Here is a 16,932-nt window from a genome sequence, read left to right on the forward strand (position 1 = left end):
TATTAATGTGTTGTTATATTATTATTACAGTGTCCCAAACGGACATGCCGGTGACTAGGGAGTTATATTATTATTATTACAGTGTGCCTAATGAAGAGGCCAGTAACTATAGAGTTATAGTATTATTATTATTAATAATGTGTGGTCATATTATTATTATTATAGTGTACCTAATGAAGAGGACAGTGAGTATGGAGTTATCTTAGTATTATTATTATTATTATTATTATTATTAATGTGTAGTTATATTATTATTACAGTGTACCTAATGAAGAGGCCAGTGAGTATGGAGTTATCTTAGTATTATTATTATTATTATTAATGTGTAGTTATATTATTATTACAGTGTGCCTAATGAAGAGGCCAGTAACTATGGAGTTATAGTATTATTATTATTAATAATGTGTGGTCATATTATTATTATTATAGTGTACCTAATGAAGAGGACAGTGAGTATGGAGTTATCTTAGTATTATTATTATTATTATTATTATTATTAATGTGTAGTTATATTATTATTACAGTGTACCTAATGAAGAGGCCAGTGAGTATGGAGTTATCTTAGTATTATTATTATTATTATTAATGTGTAGTTATATTATTATTACAGTGTGCCTAATGGAGAGGCCACTGATTATGGAGTTATATTATTATCATTATTAATGTGTAGTTATATTATTATTACAGTGTGCCTAATGGAGAGGCCACTGATTATGGAGTTATATTATTATTATTATTATTATTAATGTGTAGTTATATTATTATTACAGTGTGCCTAATGGAGAGGCCACTGATTATGGAGTTATATTATTATTATTATTAATGTGTGGTTATATTATTATTACAGTGTGCCTAATGGAGAGGCCAGTGATTATGGAGTTATATTATTATTATTATTAATGTGTGGTTATATTATTATTACAGTGTGCCTAATGGAGAGGCCACTGATTATGGAGTTATATTATTATTATTATTAATGTGTGGTTATATTATTATTACAGTGTGCCTTATGAAGAGGCCAGTGACTATGAAGTTATATCATTATTATTATTATTATTATTAATGTGTGGTTATATCATTATTATTACAGTGTGCCTAATGAAATGGCCAGTGACTATGGAGTTATATTATTATTATTATCAGGGTGTTTCTAATGAAGATGCCACTGATTGAGTTATATCATTATTATTATTATTATTATTGTGTTGTTAAATCATTATTATTAGGGTGTGCCTAATGAAGAGGCCACTGATTGAGTTATATCATTATTATTATTATTATTATTTTTATTAATGTGTGGTTATATCATTATTATCCTGGTGTGCCTAATGAAAAGGCCAGTGATTATGGAGTTATATGAGTATTAATATTATGAGGGTGTGCCTAATGAAGAGGCCACTGACTATGGAGTTACGTTATTATTATGAGGGTGTGCCTAATGAAGAGGCCACTGACTAAGGAGTTATGTTATTATTATGAGGGTGTGCCTAATGAAGAGGCCGCTGATTGAGTTATATCATTATTATTATTACTAATGTGTAGTTATGTTATTATTATGAGGGTGTGCCTAATGAAGAGGCCACTGACTATGGAGTTATGTTATTATTATGAGGGTGTGCCTAATGAAGAGGCCACTGACTATGGAGTTATGTTATTATTATGAGGGTGTGCCTAATGAAGAGGCCACTGACTAAGGAGTTATGTTATTATTATGAGGGTGTGCCTAATGAAGAGGCCACTGACTATGGAGTTATGTTATTATTATGAGGGTGTGCCTAATGAAGAGGCCAGTGATTATGGAGTTGTATCATTATTAATAATATTGTGGAGTTATGTTATTATTATGAGGGTGTGCCTAATGAAGAGGCCACTGACTATGGAGTTATGTTATTATTATGAGGGTGTGCCTAATGAAGAGGCCACTGACTATGGAGTTATGTTATTATTATGAGGGTGTGCCTAATGAAGAGGCCACTGACTATGGAGTTATGTTATTATTATGAGGGTGTGCCTAATGAAGAGGCCACTGACTATGGAGTTATGTTATTATTATGAGGGTGTACCTAATGAAGAGGCCACTGACTATGGAGTTATGTTATTATTATGAGGGTGTGCCTAATGAAGAGGCCACTGACTATGGAGTTATGTTATTATTATGAGGGTGTGCCTAATGAAGAGGCCACTGATTGAGTTATATCATTATTATTATTACTAATGTGTAGTTATGTTATTATTATGAGGGTGTGCCTAATGAAGAGGCCACTGACTATGGAGTTACGTTATTATTATGAGGGTGTGCCTAATGAAGAGGCCACTGACTATGGAGTTACGTTATTATTATGAGGGTGTGCCTAATGAAGAGGCCACTGACTATGGAGTTATGTTATTATTATGAGGGTGTGCCTAATGAAGAGGCCACTGATTGAGTTATATCATTATTATTATTACTAATGTGTAGTTATATGATTATTATGAGGGTGTGCCTAATGAAGAGTCCACAGATTATGGAGTTATGTTATTATTATTCTGGTGTGCCTAATGAAGAGTCCACGGGGGAGGAGCCAGCGACCTGTGAGACATGATCTTGACGGCGTCAGGAAGGTAACACTGCACGTTCTCCATCTGGAAAGGGTCGGCGTCACAGATCTTGTCGTCGGTGCGTCCGTAGTTGGCCGTCTCGATCATGATGACGTCGCTGCCGGGGCATCGCAGCTCGATGGGGTAACCTTCGCACGCCAGCTCCCGCCGCATCAAGCCAAAGGGCATCATCGAGCGGCTGAGGGCTGAGGAGGAGACGGCAGAATAAAAATGAGGAAGAAGTCTGCTGACCTTGACTCTTCCTAAAACACGGCACTTTAGTCTTAGTCAGCGCTCATAAAAGGATGACAGAACTCTCATCTCGTTAAACATATTACACACTTTTTGACCAAAGACCGGGGGTTCTACTAAATTATTTCAGGGCTCACATTTACAGAAAAATAAGGTGCTGGACTTCACTATTTTGTACAAAACCCCAAAAAGCAGTGAAACCTTTTTGAAACTGACCGAGATAAATATCGACATTTATCCATATTTAAAAGTTATTTCTATTCTCTACAATCATATTTGAAATAGCTAGTGTTCCATTTTGTACTCTGTTTATATTTTCCCTATCTCCTGACCGATGGTACACTGGTGACGACCTTGTGCTTAGAACGCAGGAACAGCGATACTCCTTCCTATTTCTTTCTGACCCCGGCTGAGGAAGACAATAATTAAGGGTATTCGCTCTGTAGGGCAGCGAGTGGCGTAGGGAAAAAGGCAAGACTTCCGTGGTGTTGTCAGATCAACTTGGGCGATGCGATTTGAAGGTGTCTCTCCAAAGCTTTGGAGTAAAATGTCAAGATACCTACTCTGTCTGGGATTCATTTAAAATCATCTTATGTGTCATCAAAAGAACTTTGGGGTGACCAGCAGCTTAAAATTCCCTCGGAGGAACATCTGGTCCAAACACAACAAAACCAAGAGCTACTTCTTGGGTACTGATTAATGCAAAGGGTTACCAGTTGGATACACACTTAAATAAATTGCCAGAAATAGCCAATTTGCTCAGTTTACCTTTAACTCTATGTTATTATTAATAATTAATGATATTGTAGCTGAGATAGGCGCCAGCGCCCCCCGCGACCCCAAAAGGGAATAAGCGGTAGAAAATTGATGGATGGATGGATATTTATCTTTGTGGAAACACTGATCATCTTAATGAGTTCTCACAATAAATATATATAAAAACAGATAAATATTTGTATAAATATATTTCGACTCTTTAAAATTCAAAATTCAACCGAAAAAAAGAAGAGAAAAACGAGCTAATTCGAATCTTTTTGAAAAAATTTAAAAAAGAATTTATGGAACATCATTACAGGAACACTCTGCTGTTTCTAACGACTTTCTGAAAAAAGTTAGTCGGAAGTAACCTCTTTGACCGCACTCTAGTCTTTAATCGAATCTACTGCAAAAATGTGAGTCTCTCACACACACATCATCACATGGTGACACACACATCATCACACGGTGACACACACATCATCACATGGTGACACACACATTGTCACATGGTCACACACACATTGTCACACGGTGACACACACACATTGTCACATGGTCACACACACATCGTCACACGGTGACACACACATTGTCACACAGTCACACACACACATTGCACACACACATTGTCACACGGTCACACACACATCGTCACACAGTCACACACACATTGTCACACGGGCACACACACATCATCACACAGTGACACACACATCGTCACACGGTCACACACACATCGTCACACGGTGACACACACATTGTCACACAGTCACACACACACACACATTTCACACACACATCGTCACACAGTCACACACACATTGTCACACGGGCACACACACATCATCACACAGTGACACACACATCGTCACACAATGACACACACATTGTCACATGGACACACACATCATCACACAGTGACACACACATTGTCACACGGTCACACACACATCGTCACACGGTGACACACACACATCATCACACGGTGACACACACACATCACACGGTGACACACACACTGTCAAATGGTCACATATACATTGTCACACGGTGACACACACATCGTCACATGGTGACACACACATCATCACACGGTCACACACACATTGTCACACGGTCACACACACATCGTCACACGGTGACACACACACATCATCACACGGTGACACACACACATCACACGGTGACACACACACTGTCAAATGGTCACACATACATTGTCACACGGTGACACACACATCGTCACATGGTGACACACACATCATCACACGGTCACACACACATCGTCACACGGTCACACACACATTGTCACACAGTCACACACACATTGTCACATGGTCACACACACATTGTCACACGGTGACACACACATGGTCACAAAGTCACACACACATTGTCACACGGTCACACACACATCATCACACAGTGACACACACACGTTGTCACACAGTCACACACATTGTCACACGGTCACACACACATCATGATGACACACACATCATCACACGGTCACACACACATTGTCACACAGTCACACACACATCATCACACGGTGACACACACATCATCACACAGTGACACACACACATTGTCACATGGTCACACACATCATCACACACATCATCACACAGTGACACACACACATTGTCACACGGTCACACACACATCGTCACATGGTCACACACACATCATCACACTGTCACACATACATGGTCACATGGTGACACACACATCATCACACGGTCACACACACATTGTCACACGGTGACACACACATCGTCACACACACATTGTCACACGGTCACACACACATTGTCACACACACATTGTCACACGGTCACACACACATTGTCACACACACATTATCACACAGTCACACACACATTGTCACACAGTCACACACACATCTTTACACGGTGACACACACATTGTCACACAGTCACACACACACATCATCACACAGTGACACACACATTATCACACAGTCACACACACATTGTCACATGGTCACACACACATTGTCACACGGTGACACACACACATTGTCACATGGTCACACACACATGGTCACAAAGTCACACACACATTGTCACACGGGCACACACACATCATCACACAGTGACACACACACGTTGTCACACAGTCACACACATTGTCACACGGTCACACACACATCATGATGACACACACATCATCACACGGTCACACACACATTGTCACACGGTCACACACACATCATGATGACACACACATCATCACACGGTCACACACACATCGTCACACGGTCACACACACATTGTCACACGGTCACACACACATTGTCACACGGTCACACACACATTGTCACACAGTCACACACACATTGTCACACAGTCACACACACATTGTCACACAGTCACACACACATCTTTACACGGTGACACACACATTGTCACACAGTCACACACACATCTTTACACGGTGACACACACATTGTCACACAGTCACACACACACATCATCACACAGTGACACACACATCATCACACAGTCACACACACATTGTCACACAGTGACACACACATCATCACAGAGTCACACACACATTGTCACACAGTCACACACACATTGTCACACGGTGACACACACATCATCACACGGTCACACACATATCATCACACGGTCACACACACACATTGTCACACACAAATTGTCACACACACATCACATGTTGGCAAACAAATCTTCCCGGCCTCTCCAACGAGACACGTCTGTGTTGGCGAGACAAACTGTGAGAGTGTCAAACGTTAAAGTCCGACACCCGGGCCCGGCAGCAGGACTCCCGTCCTTCACGGCGTCGCCCAGAGAGAGAGAAACTGTGTCAGTCTGACCGTGTCGAGGCCATGGTGGTCAGTTTGTGTGTTGGACAGAAGCCAGCAGGGAGGTTTGAGGTACGCGGGGTTAATGGCTGAGACAGACTGAGAGGCATGAAGGAAGAAGACTCCAGGGAGAGTTCTTCTCTCTTGCACTTTCCAACAGTCTACACCTTTCACCGCCTCCCCAAAGAGCAGCGGTCGGCAAAGTTGAAAGAACCATATTGGACCAAAAATACAAAAACAAATCAGTCTGGAGCTGCAAACAATTAAAAGCCATATTACATACAGATAGTGTGTCATGAGATATGAAGTGAATTAAGAGGACTTAAAGGAAACTAAATGAGCTGAAATATAGCTACAAATGAGACATAATAATGCAATATGTACATACGGCTAGCCTAAATCAGTGGTCCCCAACCACCGGGCCGCGGATACAAAAAGGTTGAATAAATAGCATGTTAGCATCGATTAGCATGCAGTCATGCAGTGACCAAATGTCTGATTAGCACTTCACACAAGTCAATAACGTCAACAAAACACACCTTTGAGCATTCATACACAGCGTTAAAAGTTTGGTGGACAAAATGAGACAGATAAAGAAGTGGCATAAAACACGTCTTAGAAGGTCGGAGAAAGTTGTACATCTAAACCAGGGGTGTCCAAAGTGGGCCCGCAGCTAATTGTTTACCAGCCCGCCACACATTCTGCAAAAATTGCACAATTGATAGTATTGCAAAAATAAAAAATAAACATAAAAAACGAGAAAAAGTTGCAATGTTGACACAAAGTTGCAGGCTTTTTTCCCCCTTATTTTAATTGTTTTTGCCGTTGCTCCAAAATAAAAAGAAAAAAATACACAAAATCTATGTTACAATGAATTATTGACTTATTCATGGCTGAAATTACTTCAAAAATTTCACTTTAAAATGTTTTATGTGGAAAAAATTATTGCATGTATTGTGTGGTTGCCTTATTGAAAAATCAGTTTTCTTTGACAAAAAAGCTTAAAAGAAACAAAATAATAGTTCAAAAGTAAAATCGACAAATATTGAAGTTGTTCTCGTAACTTAAGTGTTGATAATAAAAATAAAAACACCAATAAAAATGTATCACTTTATGATTGGGGGACCTTTTGGCTCCCAAATGTATTTTGTGGGATTTTTTTTTAACTTTTCATTGTGATTACTCAAAAATATTAAAGAATTAAAAGTCCTGCATTATTGATCTTTTAGGGCTCTAATGACTAAATACTGCATATTTCAGTTTTACTATAAAAACAAAGTTGTTTTTGAAAAGGATTTTTTTTTAGTTTGTATCAATTTGAAGTTGATATAGAGATTTACTGTAAGCATTAAATAACAAATTATAATAATAATAAAAAAACAAACGTATATTTTGTTATGATATAAAAATGTAAAATATCAAAATGTCCCCACATGCTTAAATTTTTCTGTGTGGGGCCCTCAGTGGAAAAAGTTTGGACACCCCTCATGTAAACAAACCACGATGAGTTCAAGGACCGCCAAAATTATTAGGACGAAACGGCGCTCGCCAAATACTCGAATCAGGGAAGCATATTTAATGTAAACATTGTGTTTTATAACAATTATAGAGGTTTATGTCATGTTTGTCCTCTTACAGAAACTATATCAAAACAAAAAACGTATAGTTTTCACCTCATTTCTTTCCATTTTTCATGCATTTTTGAAAAAGCTCCAGCGTGCCACTAATAGTGTGAGAGTCCAGTCCATAGTGGATCTAACATAATAGTGAGAGTCCAGTCCATAGTGGATCTAACATAATAGTGTGAGTCCAGTCCATAGTGGATCTAACATAATAGTGTGAGAGTCCAGTCCATAGTGGATCTAACATAATAGTGAGAGTCCAGTCCATAGTGGATCTAACATAATAGTGTGAGAGTCCAGTCCATAGTGGATCTAACATAATAGTGTGAGAGTCCAGTCCATAGTGGATCTAACATAATAGTGAGAGTCCAGTCCATAGTGGATCTAACATAATAGTGAGAGTCCAGTCCATAGTGGATCTAACATAATAGTGAGAGTCCAGTCCATAGTGGATCCAACATAATAGTGAGAGTCCAGTCCATAGTGGATCTAACATAATAGTGAGAGTCCAGTCCATAGTGGATCTAACATAATAGTGAGAGTCCAGTCCATAGTGGATCTAACATAATAGTGAGAGTCCAGTCCATAGTGGATCTAACATAATAGTGAGAGTCCAGTCCATAGTGGATCTAACATAATAGTGTGAGAGTCCAGTCCATAGTGGATCTAACATAATAGTGTGAGTCCAGTCCATAGTGGATCTAACATAATAGTGTGAGAGTCCAGTCCATAGTGGATCTAACATAATAGTGAGAGAGTCCAGTCCATAGTGGATCTAACATTAGAGTGAGAGAGTCCAGTCCATTGTGGATCTAACATAATAGTGAGAGTCCAGTCCATAGTGGATTTAACATAATAGTGTGAGAGTCCAGTCCATAGTGGATTTAACATAATAGTGTGAGAGTCCAGTCCATAGGGGATCTAACATAATAGTGAGAATCCAGTCCATAGTGGATCTAACATAATAGTGAGAGTCCAGTCCATAGTGGATCTAACATAATAGTGTGAGAGTCCAGTCCATAGTGGATCTAACATAATAGTGTGAGTCCAGTCCATAGTGGATCTAACATAATAGTGTGAGAGTCCAGTCCATAGTGGATCTAACATAATAGTGAGAGAGTCCAGTCCATAGTGGATCTAACATAATAGTGAGAGAGTCCAGTCCATTGTGGATCTAACATAATAGTGAGAGTCCAGTCCATAGTGGATCTAACATAATAGTGTGAGTCCAGTCCATAGTGGATCTAACATAATAGTGTGAGTCCAGTCCATAGTGGATCTAACATAATAGTGTGAGAGTCCAGTCCATAGTGGATCTAACATAATAGTGAGAGAGTCCAGTCCATAGTGGATCTAACATAATAGTGAGAGAGTCCAGTCCATTGTGGATCTAACATAATAGTGAGAGTCCAGTCCATAGTGGATCTAACATAATAGTGAGAGAGTCCAGTCCATTGTGGATCTAACATAATAGTGAGAGTCCAGTCCATAGTGGATTTAACATAATAGTGTGAGAGTCCAGTCCATAGGGGATCTAACATAATAGTGAGAGAGTCCAGTCCATAGTGGATCTAACATAATAGTGAGAGTCCAGTCCATAGTGGATCTAACATAATAGTGAGAGAGTCCAGTCCATAGTGGATCTAACATAATAGTGAGAGAGTCCAGTCCATTGTGGATCTAACATAATAGTGAGAGTCCAGTCCATAGTGGATTTAACATAATAGTGTGAGAGTCCAGTCCATAGGGGATCTAACATAATAGTGAGAATCCAGTCCATAGTGGATCTAACATAATAGTGAGAGTCCAGTCCATAGTGGATCTAACATAATAGTGTGAGAGTCCAGTCCATAGTGGATCTAACATAATAGTGAGAGTCCAGTCTATAGTGGATCTAACATAATAGTGGGAGTCCAGTCCATAGTGGATCTAACATAATAGTGTGAGAGTCCAGTCCATAGTGGATCTAACATAATAGTGAGAGAGTCCAGTCCATTGTGGATCTAACATAATAGTGAGAGTCCAGTCCATAGTGGATTTAACATAATAGTGTGAGAGTCCAGTCCATAGGGGATCTAACATAATAGTGAGAGAGTCCAGTCCATAGTGGATCTAACATAATAGTGAGAGTCCAGTCCATAGTGGATCTAACATAATAGTGAGAGTCCAGTCCATAGAGGATCCAACATAATAGTGAGAGTCCAGTCCATAGTGGATCTAACATAATAGTGAGAGTCCAGTCCATAGTGGATCTAACATAATAGTGAGAGAGTCCAGTCCATAGTGGATCTAACATAATAGTGAGAGAGTCCAGTCCATAGTGGATCTAACATAATAGTGAGAGAGTCCAGTCCATTGTGGATCTAACATAATAGTGAGAGTCCAGTCCATAGTGGATTTAACATAATAGTGTGAGAGTCCAGTCCATAGTGGATTTAACATAATAGTGTGAGAGTCCAGTCCATAGGGGATCTAACATAATAGTGAGAATCCAGTCCATAGTGGATCTAACATAATAGTGAGAGTCCAGTCCATAGTGGATCTAACATAATAGTGTGAGTCCAGTCCATAGTGGATCTAACATAATAGTGTGAGAGTCCAGTCCATAGTGGATCTAACATAATAGTGTGAGTCCAGTCCATAGTGGATCTAACATAATAGTGTGAGAGTCCAGTCCATAGTGGATCTAACATAATAGTGAGAGAGTCCAGTCCATAGTGGATCTAACATAATAGTGAGAGAGTCCAGTCCATTGTGGATCTAACATAATAGTGAGAGTCCAGTCCATAGTGGATCTAACATAATAGTGAGAGAGTCCAGTCCATTGTGGATCTAACATAATAGTGAGAGTCCAGTCCATAGTGGATTTAACATAATAGTGTGAGAGTCCAGTCCATAGGGGATCTAACATAATAGTGAGAGAGTCCAGTCCATAGTGGATCTAACATAATAGTGAGAGTCCAGTCCATAGTGGATCTAACATAATAGTGAGAGAGTCCAGTCCATAGTGGATCTAACATAATAGTGAGAGAGTCCAGTCCATTGTGGATCTAACATAATAGTGAGAGTCCAGTCCATAGTGGATTTAACATAATAGTGTGAGAGTCCAGTCCATAGTGGATCTAACATAATAGTGAGAATCCAGTCCATAGTGGATCTAACATAATAGTGAGAGTCCAGTCCATAGTGGATCTAACATAATAGTGTGAGAGTCCAGTCCATAGTGGATCTAACATAATAGTGTGAGTCCAGTCCATAGTGGATCTAACATAATAGTGTGAGAGTCCAGTCCATAGTGGATCTAACATAATAGTGTGAGTCCAGTCCATAGTGGATCTAACATAATAGTGTGAGAGTCCAGTCCATAGTGGATCTAACATAATAGTGAGAGAGTCCAGTCCATAGTGGATCTAACATAATAGTGAGAGAGTCCAGTCCATTGTGGATCTAACATAATAGTGAGAGTCCAGTCCATAGTGGATTTAACATAATAGTGTGAGAGTTCAGTCCATAGGGGATCTAACATAATAGTGAGAGAGTCCAGTCCATAGTGGATCTAACATAATAGTGAGAGTCCAGTCCATAGTGGATCTAACATAATAGTGAGAGTCCAGTCCATAGTGGATCTAACATAATAGTGTGAGTCCAGTCCATAGTGGATCTAACATAATAGTGAGAGTCCAGTCCATAGTGGATCTAACATAATAGTGAGAGTCCAGTCCATAGAGGATCCAACATAATAGTGAGAGTCCAGTCCATAGTGGATCTAACATAATAGTGAGAGTCCAGTCCATAGTGGATCTAACATAATAGTGTGAGTCCAGTCCATAGTGGATCTAACATAATAGTGAGAGTCCAGTCCATAGTGGATCTAACATAATAGTGTGAGAGTCCAGTCCATAGTGGATCTAACATAATAGTGTGAGTCCAGTCCATAGTGGATCTAACATAATAGTGAGAGTCCAGTCCATAGTGGATCTAACATAATAGTGTGAGAGTCCAGTCCATAGTGGATCTAACATAATAGTGAGAGTCCAGTCCATAGTGGATCTAACATAATAGTGTGAGAGTCCAGTCCATAGTGGATCTAACATAATAGTGTGAGAGTCCAGTCCATAGTGGATCTAACATAATAGTGAGAGTCATGTCCAGAGTGGGTCTAACATAGTGTGAGAGTCCAGTCCATAGTGGATCTAACATAATAGTGTGAGAGTCCAGTCCATAGTGGATCTAACATAATAGTGAGAGTCCAGTCCATAGTGGATCTAACATAATAGTGAGAGTCCAGTCCATAGTGGATCTAACATAATAGTGAGAGTCCAGTCCATAGTAGATCTAACATAATAGTGAGAGTCCAGTCCATAGTGGATCTAACATAATAGTGAGAGTCCAGTCCATAGTGGACCTAACATAATAGTGTGCGAGTCCAGTCCATAGTGGATCTAACATAATAGTGTGAGAGTCCAGTCCATAGTGGATCTAACATAATAGTGTGAGAGTCCAGTCCAGAGTGGATCTAACATAATAGTGAGAGTCATGTCCAGAGTGGGTCTAACATAGTGTGAGAGTCCAGTCCATAGTGGATCTAACATAATAGTGTGAGAGTCCAGTCCATAGTGGATCTAACATAATAGTGTGAGAGTCCAGTCCATAGTGGATCTAACATAATAGTGAGAGTCACGTCCAGAGTGGGTCTAACATAGTGTGAGAGTCCAGTCCATAGTGGATCTAACATAATAGTGTGAGAGTCCAGTCCATAGTGGATCTAACATAATAGTGAGAGTCCAGTCCATAGTGGATCTAACATAATAGTGAGAGTCCAGTCCATAGTGGATCTAACATAATAGTGAGAGTCCAGTCCATAGTGGATCTAACATAATAGTGAGAGTCTAGTCCATAGTGGATCTAACATAATAGTGAGAGTCCAGTCCATAGTGGATCTAACATAATAGTGAGAGTCCAGTCCATAGTGGATCTAACATAATAGTGTGAGAGTCCAGTCCATAGTGGATCTAACATAATAGTGTGAGAGTCCAGTCCATAGTGGATCTAACATAATAGTGGGAGTCCAGTCCATAGTGGATCCAACATAATAGTGTGAGAGTCCAGTCCATAGTGGATCTAACATAATAGTGTGAGAGTCCAATCCATAGTGGATCTAACATAATAGTGTGATAGTCCAGTCCAGAGTGGATCTAACATAATAGTGAGAGTCCAGTCCATAGTGGATCTAACATAATAGTGTGAGAGTCCAGTCCATAGTAGATCTAACATAATAGTGAGAGTCCAGTCCATAGTGGATCTAACATAATAGTGTGAGAGTCCAGTCCATAGTGGATCTAACATAATAGTGAGAGTCCAGTCCTTAGTGGATCTAACATAATAGTGAGAGTCCAGTCCATAGTGGATCTAACATAATAGTGTGAGAGTCCAGTCCATAGTGGATCTAACATAATAGTGAGAGTCCAGTCCATAGTGGATCTAACATAATAGTGAGAGTCCAGTCCATAGTGGATCTAACATAATAGTGTGAGAGTCCAGTCCATAGTGGATCTAACATAATAGTGAGAGTCCAGTCCATAGTGGATCTAACATAATAGTGAGAGTCCAGTCCATAGTGGATCTAACATAATAGTGAGAGTCCAGTCCATAGTGGATCCAACATAATAGTGAGAGTCCAGTCCATAGTGGATCTAACATAATAGTGTGAGAGTCCAGTCCATAGTGGATCTAACATAATAGTGTGAGAGTCCAGTCCATAGTGGATCTAACATAATAGTGGGAGTCCAGTCCATAGTGGATCTAACATAATAGTGTGAGAGTCCAGTCCATAGTGGATCTAACATAATAGTGTGAGAGTCCAGTCCATAGTGGATCTAACATAATAGTGAGAGTCCAGTCCATAGTGGATCTAACATAATAGTGTGAGTCCAGTCCTTAGTGGATCTAACATAATAGTGAGAGTCCAGTCCATAGTGGATCTAACATAATAGTGTGAGAGTCCAGTCCATAGTGGATCTAACATAATAGTGAGAGTCCAGTCCATAGTGGATCTAACATAATAGTGTGAGAGTCCAGTCCATAGTGGATCTAACATAATAGTGAGAGTCCAGTCCATAGTGGATCTAACATAATAGTGAGAGTCCAGTCCGTAGTGGATCTAACATAATAGTGTGAGAAACCAGTCCATAGTGGATCTAACATAATAGTGAGAGTCCAGTCCATAGTGGATCTAACATAATAGTGTGAGAGTCCAGTCCATAGTGGATCTAACATAATAGTGAGAGTCCAGTCAATAGTGGATCTAACATAATAGTGAGAGTCCAGTCCATAGTGGACCTAACATAATAGTGTGAGAGTCCAGTCCATAGTGGATCTAACATAATAGTGTGAGAGTCCAGTCCATAGTGGATCTAACATAATAGTGTGATAGTCCAGTCCATAGTGGATCTAACATAATAGTGAGAGTCCAGTCCATAGTGGACCTAACATAATAGTGTGCGAGTCCAGTCCATAGTGGATCTAACATAATAGTGTGAGAGTCCAGTCCATAGTAGATCTAACATAATAGTGAGAGTCCAGTCCATAGTGGATCTAACATAATAGTGAGAGTCCAGTCCATAGTGGATCTAACATAATAGTGAGAGTCCAGTCCATAGTGGATCTAACATAATAGTGTGAGAGTCCAGTCCATAGTGGATCTAACATAATAGTGTGAGTCCAGTCCATAGTGGATCTAACATAATAGTGTGAGAGTCCAGTCCATAGTGGATCTAACATAATAGTGTGAGTCCAGTCCATAGTGGATCTAACATAATAGTGAGAGTCCAGTCCATAGTGGATCTAACATAATAGTGTGAGTCCAGTCCATAGTGGATCTAACATAATAGTGAGAGTCCAGTCCATAGTGGATCTAACATAATAGTGTGAGTCCAGTCCATAGGCATGTTGTTCCTGGGATTAAAGTCCTCACCTTTTCTCCCTCCAAACATATTCCTGGGTATTCTGGACAAAATTTGTGTCAACTGACCACAGAACTTTCCCCCAGAAGGTCTTATCTTTGTCAGAAAATGTATTTATTCCCTGACTTGGTTTGGCTCATTGTTTGTAATAAAAGAGAAAAAGGAACTAGTTTAAATATTGTGTTGATATCGTCAAATAAACAGTGTGGTGTGAGTATGATGGACAGGTGTACAGTAGATAAACAGTGTGGTGTGATTGATGGACAGGTGTACAGTAGATAAGCATGCAGACAGAGAGACAGACACAAAGTGGACATGTTGTCCCCCAAGTTGAAGGACAGCCAGTCTGGCCTCTCTAAGCCTGCCAGCCTAGGAGCTGCTGTCCGTGGTGCTGAACTACACAACTTGCTGGGAGAAGGAACAAAACAACCAAAAAAGAGAATCCTCTGAGTCGGAGCAGGGTGTCTGAGGACTGCTAAACGGCTCGCAGCACCGCTGCCAACTGTGCTGGAGCAGCAGACAGCTTTGACTCCACATTGATAGTCCGGGCGGACTCTCGGCGTGCTGTCAGATGTAAAAAAACCCAGTTAGCTCTTATTTCACCGGGGGGGACGGGGGTGGGGGTTTTTTGCTTTTACATTTCCAGCCTGAGTCAGACCCAACTATTGTCCGTCTGCTTCAGGGGTGTCCAAAGTGCGGCCCGGGGGTCATTTTTTAACGACCCCACGGCACATTTTAAAAATACGATTGAATCATTTTTAAAACGTAAAAAGCGATAAAAGAGAGCAAACGGGTGAAATGTAACAAGAAAATGTTGCAATGTTGGCTCTAAGCTGCCATGCATGTTTCTTTCTTTAAAAAATAATAATGAATCAAAATCAATGTCATTGCCAGAGGTGGGTAGAGTAGCCAGAAATTGTACTCAAGTAAGAGTACTGTTACTTTAGAGATGTATTACTCAAGTAAAAGTAAGGAGTAGTCACCCAAATATTTACTTGAGTAAAAGTATGTTGTGAAAAAACTACTCAAGTACTGAGTAACTGATGAGTAACCTGTTTGTTTAATGATGACGGCAACAAGTAATGCACAAAACCATAAAAATAGCAATGAGCTTATTCACAGCCAGGAATATCTCTTAAGCAACTAAAACAATAATATATATTAAATAATAGTACATTAAAATAAAAAATTAAGGAAAATTGAGCCACAATAACTTAACAGCACCATAGGCTCAGTAGGCATCGATCGATTGATTGATTGATTGATTGATTGATTGAAACTTTTATTAGTAGATTGCACAGTACAGTACATATTCTGTACAATTGACCACTAATTGGTAACACCCCAATAAGTTTTTCAACGTTAATCAAGTACTTAATAAATGACCAAGTCGAGGTGATCTACCTCATATATACATACACACACATCATATATATATATATATATATATATATATATATTAGGGGTGGGAAAATGAATGCGTTAATTGGCCAAAGGGGGCGCATTTCCATTTCTTACACACCCTTGTTGTTTCATATATTGGCCAGGTGGGGGGGGGGGGGGCACTTTTAAAAGACACACAGTCAATGTGAACAATCCCTCCTTTTTGGGACCACCCTCATTGTAGTGGCATAAAACACTGAAAGTGATTGTTCCTATAACCTCTTTGTTTCAAATGTTTGTTCCACTTGGGGCGCGGGCATCTTGTCTGACTCACACCTTTTACACAGCCTTCCTTGTCACGTATTCTTCCTTTTCCCGCTTTCCCTCCACTAATTCAAGCTGATCCAGCAGCGATATTGAAGATTGTTTTATTTACAATAATTAAGGAACAGAATACTCGGGAAACAAAATAAATGGTAGCTTATATGAAGCCGAGGTCTACAGACAGGTGAGGTCTACA

General features: G+C 39.7%; 1 protein-coding gene across 6 annotated transcripts in view; it reads right to left on the reverse strand.

Annotated features, from left to right (window-relative positions):
* The window catches only part of adgrl1a (adhesion G protein-coupled receptor L1a), a 502,860-nt gene that overhangs the window by 210,077 nt on the left and 275,851 nt on the right, over positions 1-16,932 (reverse strand). For all 6 annotated transcript variants that reach the window (XM_061905195.1, XM_061905196.1, XM_061905201.1 and 3 more), the window contains one exon: positions 2,570-2,783. In XM_061905195.1, the coding sequence (XP_061761179.1) occupies positions 2,570-2,783 (214 nt within the window). The remainder of the gene's footprint in view (positions 1-2,569; positions 2,784-16,932) is intronic.

Source organism: Nerophis ophidion, linkage group LG07, assembly GCF_033978795.1.
Source record: "Nerophis ophidion isolate RoL-2023_Sa linkage group LG07, RoL_Noph_v1.0, whole genome shotgun sequence".
NCBI lineage: Eukaryota > Metazoa > Chordata > Actinopteri > Syngnathiformes > Syngnathidae > Nerophis > Nerophis ophidion.